At 38.8% G+C, this 13,410-nt stretch overlaps 1 protein-coding gene across 1 annotated transcript; it reads left to right on the top strand.

Moving 5' to 3' along the window:
* Positions 1–1,924: 1,924 nt before the first annotated feature.
* s1pr1 (sphingosine-1-phosphate receptor 1) lies at positions 1,925–6,362 on the top strand. The gene is made up of 2 exons (XM_066647640.1): positions 1,925–2,005; positions 2,497–6,362. The coding sequence occupies exon 2, from the start codon at positions 2,699–2,701 to the stop codon at positions 3,803–3,805; it is 1,107 nt and encodes a 368-aa protein (XP_066503737.1). The 5' UTR covers positions 1,925–2,005; positions 2,497–2,698; the 3' UTR covers positions 3,806–6,362.
* The last annotated feature ends 7,048 nt before the right edge of the window (positions 6,363–13,410 follow it).

Below are 13,410 nucleotides of genomic sequence, written 5' to 3'. Positions count from 1 at the left end.
AGATATAGTAATGCAACTGAGAACTGTCAAATAATGACCTTCATCACATGAACAGGACATGGCTTCATTATAAACAAAGCTGATCACTAGACCTCCCCAAGTCAACCATGAAGATGGGCTTGGCGGTGTTCACCCCAACCCCCTCAATATACAAATACCTTCAACCCCCTCCCATTCCTCTCATCGTCCTGTCTCTGGGAGTCCCACAGCTGTATCTCCCCTCTAGTGCTGTCCCTGGGGTGGACAGGACAGTGGGGACCACAGCGGCCAGCCATCACTTGTGATTAATGTGCAGAAAAAAACTGGAGCAGGGGGGTGGGGGTGGGTGGGCTTGTTGTGCCGACCTTGTTGTGGGTCCCTCCACAACTGGTGCGTTCTTGAGGAACAATAGGACCAGCATTACCAATGTTTATTTTAATTTATTTATATACTTATTTGTAGTTATAACTTCTACTGTAACTGCTAAGAATACTACTACTATAACTGCTAATCCTAAGTCATGGTAATAATGTCCTACTGTAGTAGGTGCAATATTAATACCACTTTTTTCTCTCTGGGAATACACCAGCTGTGGAGTGACCCCATTACTAATCATATTGATCCTACACATCGCTGCTATATTATTAATATAATTAGCAATATATTAAGCTTATTGTTGTAATTACATTGTAATTATATGATAATTACAATTATGAACATTATAATAAAGATAATGACAAGTTTTAATAATATTATTAAAAAACATCAATAATAATATAACCATAACATATTTTCTCCTACTTCTAATTATTATTATAATTTTTATTAAACAGTTGTCGTAGTAGATTAATAACACTACAATTGCTATGTCATTTTGGTAGTTATCGTTTCATAGTATTACTGTTTGCTAATACCAATCCCATTGTTTATGAAATAACCTCATTACTAATTATAATGATCATTGTTATTGTTATATATTGTTTGTTGTTCTTACAACACATTATTATATGATCAGTAATATATTACAACTACAGTTTTTATTAAATGTCTTTGTATGATAGCTATAACACTATTTACCAGCGCTATCAGAATTTCTGACAACCTACATCCTCCTACAGAACCACTTTAAACCAAAGATTCACAATTTCACAGAGGACCCTGTATGTGGACTTGTCTGCCACTCATTTTTGAATGCTATTCAAATCAATACTACCCCAACCTTTCTTTGTATTACCCATTTGTGCCCCATATGTAATCCTCCTCTTTATCTAAAGCCACAGTTTATTTAATATAAGTCAGATTCAATTGGGAAAATGCCAAGCAAGCCCTTTGATCTTTTTTTGTACTTCCCTTGGACTATTATATTATTATTATTATTATTATTATTGTTTAATGATTTCCATACAAACAATTGTTTCAGTTGTGTACATTTTTTTTGTATTCCAACAATCACAAAGTTTGTCCAACAATAATAGTTTACTAATATATTTAAAGATCAATGTTAACATAGTCTATTGCTATTGGGACAAAATGACTTCAGAGAAGGAAACACTTTCTCAATGTGCAGTGGAAGTCAGTGGAAAAATACTTCTTCTCCCATGTCATTTTGGACCATTCCTTCTGATACATTCATAGTCAAATATTAAACTATTTTAAAGACCAACTGGCATTTTCAAATTCTGGGAAAAATTGAGTTTTTAATCCTGCCTTTAACAGAATGTAAACATATAAAGATATAAATATATTTTTTTGTTTAATCCCCCCTTAAGAGTTGGTATTTCGTAAGGAATCTTAAGTGGTTCGTGCTGTCATCTCCTACAGCTGCAATGAAGTAATGAGGTTGTGATGATGGCAGTGGGGGCGTTCCTGGGGTCCGATGGTGGGCGGAGTTGCTCTGTGCTGGTGGTCAGAGCTCTGGAGCTCAGGGTCGGTCCTTCAGTATGAGGCACGGAGCTGAGGATTGAGAAGAGCTGCTACGTCTGTGGAGAGCTAAGAGGAAGGACTTTCCCCTCCTCACTGTGTGGAGGTAAGAACTTTTCTCTGGGACTTGAACAGGATAATAAAATTCCATAAAGCGTTTTTATAGTCTGTAGAAAAGCTATTACAGTTGAATGGATCTCAGTAGTTGTCTAGCTTTTTTTGTAATGTGAGCTTTTATGATCTAATAATGAGTATTGGTTATTGGCAATGGATTGGAAGTTTTAAGCTAAGATGCATCTACATTGTGTGTTGTATTTAAAAAAATGTTTGTAAGCAAGTTGTCCATCTGTCCAGTAAATTATGTGCATGGAGTATGCTATAGCCTACAAAGGCGGTCAAACCCAAGCTTTACTATCAACTGGCCAAAAAAACCTTCCCTGTAAATTGACCATGGCCTGTTTTATCTGCAGTTGGAAATTTACTAGATTATGTTTCCCCACACAGTCCAACACTGTTTAAAACAAAGCTCTAAAGACTTATTTCAAATGTAAAACAAATTATTTTCTGTATACTCACTTCTTTGTTGATTCCTTTCAGCCTTCTCACAATGTGGTTCTTGGGATTACACACAATATTCTTCCACACTGAGGATTTTTACCTTACTTAGGAGACTGTACATGACTTCACGTCAAACAAGAATTGGATACTAAAGCTGCTGTGGTCCACCAGTGCCCCTCGGTGGACTAAAGGGTGGACTGCACAGGTTGTGGATTGTAACTCATTCAAGCAGAGCAGGACCATGGCTGACTCAATGTACTCAGACCTGATAGCCAAGCACTATAATTTCACAGGGAAGTTCCGCAAACCAGACAAGGACCCCGGACTGAAGGCTGACTCAGTGGTGTTCATCATTGTGTGCTGCTTCATCATTATGGAGAACGTGTTGGTTCTCCTCACCATTTGGAGGACCAAGAAGTTCCACAAGCCTATGTATTACTTCATTGGGAATCTTGCCTTGTCAGATTTGCTGGCAGGTGTGGTGTACACTGCCAACATCCTGCTCTCGGGAGCCAACACTTACAAACTGAGTGCCACGCAGTGGTTCTTCCGGGAGGGCAGCATGTTCGTGGCCCTGGCTGCTTCAGTCTTCAGCCTGTTGGCCATTGCTATCGAGCGGCACCTCACCATGCTGAAGATGAAACTGCACAACAACGGCAACACGTGGCGAGTCTTTATGCTGATCAGCACCGTGTGGTTTATAGCTGCCATTTTGGGTGGCCTGCCTGTTATGGGCTGGAACTGCATTCAGAGCATGAAGAACTGTTCCACAGTGCTGCCACTCTACCACAAGGCTTACATCCTCTTCTGCACCACTGTGTTCAGTGTCATCCTCATGGCCATCGTTGTGCTGTACGCCCGGATCTACACCCTGGTGCGTACCCGCAGCCGTAAGCTGGTCTTCCGCAAGGTTGCCAATGGCCGCAGCACTAACAAGAGCTCTGAGAAGTCCCTGGCCCTGCTCAAGACCGTCATTATTGTGCTGAGCTGCTTCATCGCCTGCTGGGCACCCCTCTTTATCCTCCTACTGTTGGATGTGGCCTGTGAGATCCGGGCTTGTGGGATCCTTTACAAAGCTGAGTGGTTCCTAGCCCTGGCTGTGCTCAACTCCGCTATGAACCCGCTAATATACACGCTCACCAGCAACGAGATGCGCCGTGCCTTCATCAAGATGCTACTGTGTGGAAATGTGTGCAACCAGCCTTCGGGCAAGTTCTCCAGGCCCATCATGGGTGCTGAGTTCAGCCGGAGCAAATCAGACAACTCTTCACACCCCAACAAGGATGAGCCTGAATACTCGCCCAGGGAAACCATCGTATCCTCTGGGAATATCACCTCCTCCTCGTAAATCTATGGATGACCTTTATTTTATGTTTTGGAAAGCCACAGGCTGCGTTCAAGTTTTACTGCCTTGTTTGTTGGTACCCTGAGCGTGAAAAAAAATTGGCTGTTTTCATTATGTTCAAGTTTTGAAAAAAAAAATCTGTCAACAATCCTCACACTCCAACCAAGATTTTCCCATTACTCAACCATGGATATTGTCATATCTGTGGGGAACATCCCCTCCTCTACACAAATCAAGAATGTAATTTCAGGCTACATTCACACTACAAGTCTTATTCTTATTCTGAAATTTACCTGAATTTTATTACTTTTATTCTCTAAAATAAATGCATCACAAATCTGAACTAACCATTCTCACTGAGGTCATACAGCCATGTTTTAGCAATTATCTGATCTAGGGCCTCATCTGAATGTGTCTCAAATCAGACTCAGATTATTGTTTTCACACTACTCTTAAAAAGTCAAGCATATGTCACCCTTTAATGTGAATTCAACTCTAGTTGTAAATTGTATAGTTATGTGCCAAAACGTGGGCCCCCATGATTTATTGACATTATTTTTATTTGAAAATAAGTCCAAATCCTCAACAAATGCCACACATCTTATAAATTTATTGAACATTTTTTTTGCTGAATTATATAAATGGAGAAAATAAACGATTAAATATCATTTTTGTTCCAAAATATTAAACTTAGCCATTAAATCAAAAGTGTTGACTAAATTTGCAAGTAAATATGCCCACAATTTGAATTTTGACTTCATAACTCATGTCTGTTTTAAATTACAGACATGATACACCTATCACAACAATCAGCACTTGAAAGAACTCTAGGTAAGAGTTCAAAATTTTGTTCCTGTGCATCATAACTCAAAAATGGTTTGCGTTACCGACATGATCCATCTATCATGATCTACTTTTGAAGCATCAGGTAGTAATCCAACCTGAAAAAATTACTCTAAATAACACACTTTATTAATGATTCAGCTATTATACTAGGTTTCATATGTCTGCAAAGGCTCAACGTTTGTATAAGAAAACCCACAAAAACGTGTCTTTGACCAGAACTGTCCAACCCTTTACACAAAAGGTGTTCATGCCACTTTCAAGTCACTTTTTGGATAATGCCATTGTACATGTACAGTTTTGAACCATACTGCAGTGGTAGTCAACTGTAGTGTTTCCCAGTGATGTATGCCTACCATAGCAGTGAACTGAATTCTGCTTTTCTGAATGAAATGGAGCAGTGTTCCCTCTATGCTATATAAACTACTGTAATGTGAATGTGGCCTAAATATGGCACAGCTTGGTGCTATCTCTGTTAACACACATCTGATTCATTCAAGTGCAGTTGAAGAGGGCTTTGAGCCTCCAACACCAGAATTAGATACTGTCTTAAAAGGACGGTGCTCGTTTCTCCCCCACTCTTGTGTCGTGAAATTGTGACAATGTGGCTTTCTGTGTGTTATTTGTACAGTCTGAACTGCTTCTATGCCTTTTAACATGAACCAGAAAAGGGCTAAAAACTGGGAGAAACTGACACTGACCCAAAAGAAATGAAGAAATCCAGGAGCCCTTGTGTGAACTGGAAATTGCTGCTTGTTTATAAGAATTTTTTTTTTGTCTCCCACTTCTGAAGGACGTCCAGTGCTGAAAATATTCTGTCTTCCTCCAGTTCCACAGTGTGAAATAGGGAAGCACTTAATGAACTTGATTAATAAGTATTTCAGTATTATCCATTGTCCTATTTTTTTTTAATATCACAAGAAACAAAAATTTAAAAAAAGCATGTTCCAGAGCTTGAGGAACATTTAGAATAGCACTTGTTGTAAAAGTGCTCTTTGAGAGCCATCATAGGCCTTAATTGACTTGACTCTTCTTACAATGGATGGATTTTTAAAAGAAATTTGTTATGCTCATCTGTGTACCACTGAAAAAAAGAATCATGGAAATTAAAGAAATGCAGTTAAGAAGAAATGGTACTGGTGTTTCTTGGAGCTAACACAGTGAGATTAAGTGGGTTTTCTCACTTTTACATGGGGTAAACTGTTGTAGAAATTCTGTGTACTTGTACAGTAGTCAGCAGTATTAATTTATCTTGGAAACAGTGGAATACAATTGTTGTGAGAATGATGTGGTGTATAATTCATGTTTTGCTGGAGTTTCTTACCATTACTCTAATAGGTCTCAGTTCATTTGTCCATTAGATGATGCATGTGGTCTTCCACTTACAATGTAGTGGTTCAGATATATGGAAAGATGTGGGCCTGAGTAATACATTATAACAGAAACTGTGGTGTAAGTGAACCTGAAAACAAAGCCCACTCTTTCTATTGCCTCCATCATCATAATCATCATTATCATCATCCTCTCTGTTAGGATATTTATGGTCTATGGTTCAGAATACCTTGTTTATCTCTAAATGCATTGTTTATCTCTTTCTTTAGGAATATGGATCCACACCACTAGGCCCAGTCATGAGCCCATTTTTGTCCATGTTGTTCATTTTTTTGCACATTGTAATATCTGTGTTTTATTGTTTTTGTTAGATTGTCAATAAATATTTACTGTAAATACAAGGCTTTCGAGAGTTAATGTGAATGGGAACAATGCTCTATACATGTGTTGAGTCTATGCAGGTGTTCATTAGATGCAGATGAATAAATATAACCAATGATCTTATTAATATATGTCACATTATTACATCAATAAGATGTTCATATATCATAGTTTTACATAATGTAAAAATATATATATAATGATAATAATAATAAAAATTAATGGCGCAGCAGGTAGTGTCGCAGTCACACAGCTCCAGGGACCTGGAGGTTGTGCGTTCGATTCCAGCTCCGGGTGACTGTCTGTGAGGAGTTGGTGTGTTCTCCCTGTGTCTGCATGGGTTTCCTCCGGGTGCTCCTGTTTCCTCCCACGGTCCAAAAACACACATTGGTATTTGGATTGGTGCCTCCAAAGTGTCCGTAGGTGTGTGTGTGTGTCTGTGTTGCCTTGTGAAGGACTGGCGCCCCCTCCAGGGTGTATTCCCCACCTTGCGCCCAATGATTCCAGGTAGGCTCTGGACCCACCGCGACCCTGAATTGGATAAGCGGTTACAGATAATGAATGAATGAATGAATCAAAAAGCTTTGCATTCCTAATATCTTACACACACACACACACACACACACACACACACATATATATATATATACACTGTGCAGAGGTCTTAGGCACCTAAGATAATGAAACATATTTAAACTTCTCAGTAAGCATGATGCTTGTATAAAGCTATATGTAATCACAGTAAATACAAAAAAAATAATATAAAACAAATAACAAATATAAAATATTTAAAATTTTCTATGAAGTATTATTTATGGTGGCACGGTGGCTTAGTGGTTAGCACATTTGCCTCTAAGTGCTGGGGTCTTGGGTTCAAGTCCCATCTGGGTGGGGTTTCCATGTTCTCCCTGTGTCTGTGTAGGTTTCCTCCCACAGTCCAAAAACATGGAGGGGAGGTGAATTGGCTTCTTTAATAAAAAATGTTTTGGGGTGTGTGTGAATGTGTGTATGCCCAGATATGGATTGGCATTCAGGGTGAATTCCTAGTGCCCGATGCAGTCCTCCAAGTGGACGGTCGTGTGTGTGTGGATGGAGTGTTCTGAGCAATGTGGATTGTAAAGCGTCCTTGGGTATCTAGAAAGGTGCTATATAAGTATAACGATAGATAGATAGATAGATAGATAGGTGTGAGTGAGTCTGAAGAACAATGTTTTGTTCAGATTCTCCTTGATTGCACGAATTTGTTAAATCAACAGCACACATTATTAAAAATCATTATTTATAACCGGTAAAACTAGGTATTGGATGATAACCTCAAATTATATGGACTGCCACAAGGAGAGATTTGAAAAAAGTTACAACACATTCACACACAGAATAATGGAATAATGTTATTTGTTTTATATAGGTGCTGGTCATAAAATTAGAATATCATGAAAAAGTTGATTAATTTCAGTACTTGTATATTATAGTCGCAGTATACTGTCGTATTCCTTGTGTCAAGCCACTCTTGAACAAGAGTCAGAAGCATCTCTCTTCCAAAAATAACTGGACTGCTGCTTAGTGGAAATTTTGCATTTCCTTTGGAAATCAAGGTCCCAGAGTCTGAAGGAAGAGAAGAGAGGCACAGAGTCCATGTTGCTTGAGGTCCAGTGTAAAGTTTCCACAGTCAGTGATGGTTTGAGGTGCCATGTCATCTGCTGGTGTTGGTCCACTGTGTTTTCTGAGGTCCAAGGTCAAAGCAGGCATCTACCAGGAAGTTTTAGAGCACTTCATGCTTCAAGCACACCTGCTGCTAACCAAATTTTGGCCAGCATTTCTAAAAATCCTTTTTTGTATTGGTCTTAAGTATATTGGTCTTATTTTATATATATATATATATTCACAAAGATTCACATGTAATGAAAATGAAAACATTTATATGAATATGACTATAAATTTCAGAACAGGCAGATATGTTGAAATATACTGTATTGGCATTTATAGCTGAACAATTTTAAGAATTTATTTGCTGAAATGATTGAAACAATAGTGAATTTAAAATATCAATATTTATAATAATAATAAGAAAATTACAAATGTTTTGCTAATAAACTACCAAGGCAAAGAAAAGGGGACGTATTGTGTATTTCTGTTACGAGATCGCCACCCTCTGGATGATGTATGAAACACAGCTCAATCTGCAACATGATAAAACGTCAGGGAAATCGGTTGTATATTAATTATTACATTAATTTTTGCATATTATATACACTTCCCTGGACCAAACCCAAAATGGTAAATGTGCTTCCAAATTTGTTTTCTAAAATAGAACAACCCAATGTTATTAACCAACAAGACATTCCTCATTCCACAAAGTCCACCAAGAAGTGTTTTAAGAAAAACTCACTATGTTCTGATTTTGTTCTGGTCAGAATCCAGATATAAATTCTGAAAATATTTGGTCTTACTTACTAAATAAATTAAAAGAAAAGAAAGAAAAGAAAAGAAAAGAAAAGAAAAGAAAAGAAAGAAAAGACTTATTAAGGCTGCTAGTGGATATAATATAGTGGAACAATACTGACTTTTCTTCATTTAAAATGATCTGTCTGCAAGTCTGTCTTGCTTGTTGGTTCTGCTCCCAGTATGACAATTTCAAGAGCTGACTGAGCTGATTTTAAACCAATCTTCATTCATATATTAGCATTCATTAAATACTCCCAGCTGGGCTTGCCAGATCTCAAAGACTTCCTAAAATATTAGAAGCTGTTACTTAAAATATGTACTACAAACCTAATGTGGTATGTGTCTGAAATATCATAATTTCTGTCTTCTTGATTTCAATGCAGCATAGCTCCTGTATGTCACACTTTTGCTCTGTTTCTTGTTTTTCTGCTTTTTTTTTTTTTTTTGGTTCTACTTTGGTTTTTTGGTTCTGTTTTTGTTTTGATTCCTGTCTCCTCCCTTAGCTCCATCTTAGCCCTGCCCTGTCATTAGTGTTCACACCTGTGCCTTCTTTTGTGGTCCTGCCCTCATTATACACCCCTTCGGTTTCAGTACTCCCTTGTCTGGTGTTATGTATAGATGGATGTTTTTGTGTCTGAGTGGTTTTATATATGTCTATACCAGTTCATTGTTGTTTCCTGTTTGTGTTTGGTTCTAGATCATGTTTGAAGCGCATGTGTATTTAATGTTTGTGCTTTTGTTTTGTTAAAAAACATTCCTTGTGTTTACGTCCACCTCCTCGTTTTCCCTCCAACTATGACAGAACACCAGACCATCAATGGACGTAGCAGGAAACCCATGGGCCAGGTGTGGTATTCGCTGGACTCTGTTCAGATCCTGGCACACCTGTCGGTATGTTTTGGAGGCACAACCGGTGAAGGCAACGTGCTGGAGACTGCCCCTTCAAGGGCTGGTGCTGTTAGCCTCAGAGCAGAGGACGTGAGGCTAACGGGCGCACTTCATGAGGATTCTTGGTCTACGAACGTATCGGATTTCCTCATGAATGTGCCCATTGGAGCTGCCGAACCCTCAACTGCTCCAGCACGTGCTCTTCTAGCAGCCCAAGCCCCTCCGTGGACTTAAATGCAGGGCCTCCTGCCTCTGTGGACGTCGTTCCAGGACTGCCACCCGCTCCTCCTCCAGAGACTGCGGCAATAACCCTTGCCGCTTTTCTGTCCTATTGTCAGTGTCCTACCACAGTGCGCTGCCTTATCAGAATGTGTGTGTGTACAGTACCTGCATTAGTACTGTACGTGGGATAGAGAACAGACCACACATAGCCTAAAATTATGGGCGTTATGCTGAAACACCAGAAGTCATAAAAGTGATATGCGCATGCGCAGTAGACCTTGGTAGGACATTTCGATGGGTAGGATAGATTTTCAGTGGCAGTGACCCCCGGTGCTTCAGGTATCAGTGATGGCGGCAACCCAAGCCGCTTCTGTTCCCGTGACTGTGGCTTCTGCTTGTGTCCGTGAGTCAGCTTCTAGGACTTCTAGACTGACTCCTAGAACTGTGCCTGGGCTGTTTCAACAGACAATGCCACAGACTCTTACTAGTCTTTGGCACTCTGACATGTTAGGTTTTTGTACACCTGCCTGTACCTGTTTTGGTCCCTGTGCCTGTTTCCACCTTGATCTCTATCCCTGTTCCTGTCACCATGTCTGTTCCTGTTAATGCTCTCGTCCCTGTTCCCCTGCCTAATACAGTTCAGTTTCCTGCCTCTATACCATCTCCTCTCCAATCCAGTGTTTCATCTCCTTTTGCTCCCCCGGTCAGTCATTTGTCCAATATACATCCCTGCCTGGTGTCAAGTCCTCTGTCTGGTCTTGAGTTACGTCTCCCCATTGGTCCCCTTTGTCGGGCTCCTGTCTTATCTCAGGTTCAGTCTCACGCCTCTGTTCCAGTCAGGTGTCCTGCCCTCAGTCCAATCTCAAGTCCCTTTCCTCAGTGCAGTCTGATCAAGTCCAGTGTTGTCTCCTGTATCTAGTCCAATTATGTCTCAAGTCACCTTTTCAGTCCCTTGTCTGAGCTTCTGTCCTGTCTTTTTTCTTTGTCTTGGTTTCTGGTCTCCTCTCCTTCACCAGCCCTGGGAGTTGTGCGTATAGGAGGGGGCTCCAGTCACACTTTTGCCCTGTTTTCCTGCTTTGTTTTTGTTTCCTTTGGTAGACATGCTCATTTAGCATACACACATGGCCTTTTGCGGCCAGTACAGCATCAATTCGTCTTGGGAATGACATACCAGTCCTGCACAGTGGTCAGAGGGATTTTAAGCCATTCTTCTTGCAGAATAGTGGCCAGGTCACTACGTGATGCTGGTGGAGAAAAACGTTTCCTGACACGCTCCTCCAAAACACCCCAAAGTGGCTCAATAATATTTAGATCTGGTGACTGTGCAGGCCATGGGAGATGTTCAACTTCACTTTCATGTTCATCAAACCAATCTTTCACCAGTCTTGCTGTGTGTATTGGTGCATACAACCTGCACCAACAATTTGTCCTCTTTTGAACTCTGGTATGTCACGCATAATGTTGTGTGCATTGCAATATTTTGAGCAAAACTGTGCTCTTACCCTGCTAATTGAACCTTCACACTCTGCTCTTACAGGTGCAATATGCATTTAATGAAGTTTGGCCACCAGGCTGGTCAAATTTAGCCATGACATGTGTCATGTCCTTGTGCTTTTTTCCCCTGTTGTCATCTCAACTTTAGATTTTATCTTTTTGTATTCCCTTCTGTTGTTTTTGCTTGATGTTTTATTTTGATCTTTGTCTGCCTGCTAAAGTAATGAAGGTTGTGTTTTGTCTCTCTGGGACACCGTACTAAGCCACAGCCCTGTGTCCTCCTGTTGGAAAAGAGTATTTCAAATACTTGCCAATTATGTTTATGTATAGAACTAAAGAGCAGAGACATGCTGAGGCAGGGCTGCTTTGCCTTCTTTATTCATGCATGGTGCTACCATCAGTTTCAAAGTTAAACCTTAAGCTTTCTAGTCCAGGCTAGTTATTACCCGAATACTCCTCAAACGTCGCAGATGAAATGTTCTAAAAATGTGTAAACAATTTGTGATTTCTGTCTTCATTTTTATCCAATATCAACACTGGCAATTCAGTAGTCAATAAATAAATAAATAAAAATATTTAAATGGCAAATGTAAATATTAATAAAAATATATGAAAGCTGTGGGTCAATGCTAATATTATTATTATTACTATTATTATTATTATATATTTTATTAATTTATTTTCATAATAAAGTCACCCTGGGAAAGATTAGTGCCTCCTTCGTGGTGTGTTCCTGGATAAATAAACATTAATTTGTGCATTAGAACAAACTATATACAAAACCTTGTAAATTATGATTAAGGTGCACCTGTTGTGGACACAGAGGTGCAATTGTGCATTTATGGCTTGTATAATCTCTTTACAAAAACATGAAATGGGAAGCTCTGGACCAGATGAGTATAAAATAACTGTGCTCAATATGCATGCCAGACTGGTGCAAAACCCGCTGCAGTGGTGCATTAGACCTGCATTCCGTAGAGAGCTGGAGCACTATTTAGTACATGTGGAAATTAAAGAGCTCTTAATATTTCTGTAGTTTCTTCAAGACAACAGCATAGAAGTGCAATGGAGACAATGGAACTGAAATCTACAGCTCCAAAATTTCCACACCCTGGAAATTCACCCCTAACAGCTGTAAGTGTAGACGATTGTAAATTTAAAATGCTATTTGCATCACAAAACACATTACAATGTGAGGCTTGGTGTTTGTACATTATAATAGAACAAGTGAGGCATGGTGATGGTCTTTATATTCTATCCAGAGGGATAGAATACTTTATGACATGCTACTGTGCTAAAATATCTGCATCTTTATAATGCATTTTATTCTTTTATTACAGTTTATTTATATAATAATGTATATTTATTTTTATTTTTATTTATATAATAATATATAATAATATATTTATTATACTTGCATGTAATTTACTGCAGTCTCTTTATTGGTGTGTCATGACCCACCCAGAACTACCAATTACTGTATATGCCTGTATATGCTGTATATGCCTATCTATACTCTATATAGATAGTTTTTGCAATATGACATTATTTTGTCATATTTTACATGGCCACCTCTAGAGCATTGTGTCTTTGTCAGAATATCATGAAACGCATACAGTACTGTGCAAAATCTTCACCTACACATACAGTATTTTTTATTAACCTAAATATTATTTTAAATAATTTATATCCTCAGTGGGCATAGTGCTTTTAGGTTGCATAAAATGACATATAAAAACATAAATATTGTAAAACAATTAGTTTTTATATGAATGGTATATTATTGCAATAAATACAAAAACATAAATACAGTAAAATGATCTTTCCTGTCTAAAAACAGATGTCAGCTAATGTGAAGATCAACATTTATTTCCAGATATTCTCCTTGATTGTATAGATCAACTGCACACTTGATTTAATATAATGAATTTATTATACCTAGTTAAAACTAGGCATTGGATGATAACCTCAGACAATATTAGATTGTTTGAGGAGATATTTGG

Source organism: Hoplias malabaricus, chromosome 16, assembly GCF_029633855.1.
Source record: "Hoplias malabaricus isolate fHopMal1 chromosome 16, fHopMal1.hap1, whole genome shotgun sequence".
Lineage (NCBI taxonomy): Eukaryota > Metazoa > Chordata > Actinopteri > Characiformes > Erythrinidae > Hoplias > Hoplias malabaricus.
Note: the sequence above shows the minus strand (reverse complement) of the source record. Positions and strands in the feature narration are given on the sequence as shown.

Excerpts from the sequence above, each read along its gene's own strand:
- s1pr1 (XM_066647640.1), top strand. The coding sequence starts at position 2,699 with ATGGCTGACTCAATGTACTCAGACCTGATAGCCAAGCACTATAATTTC.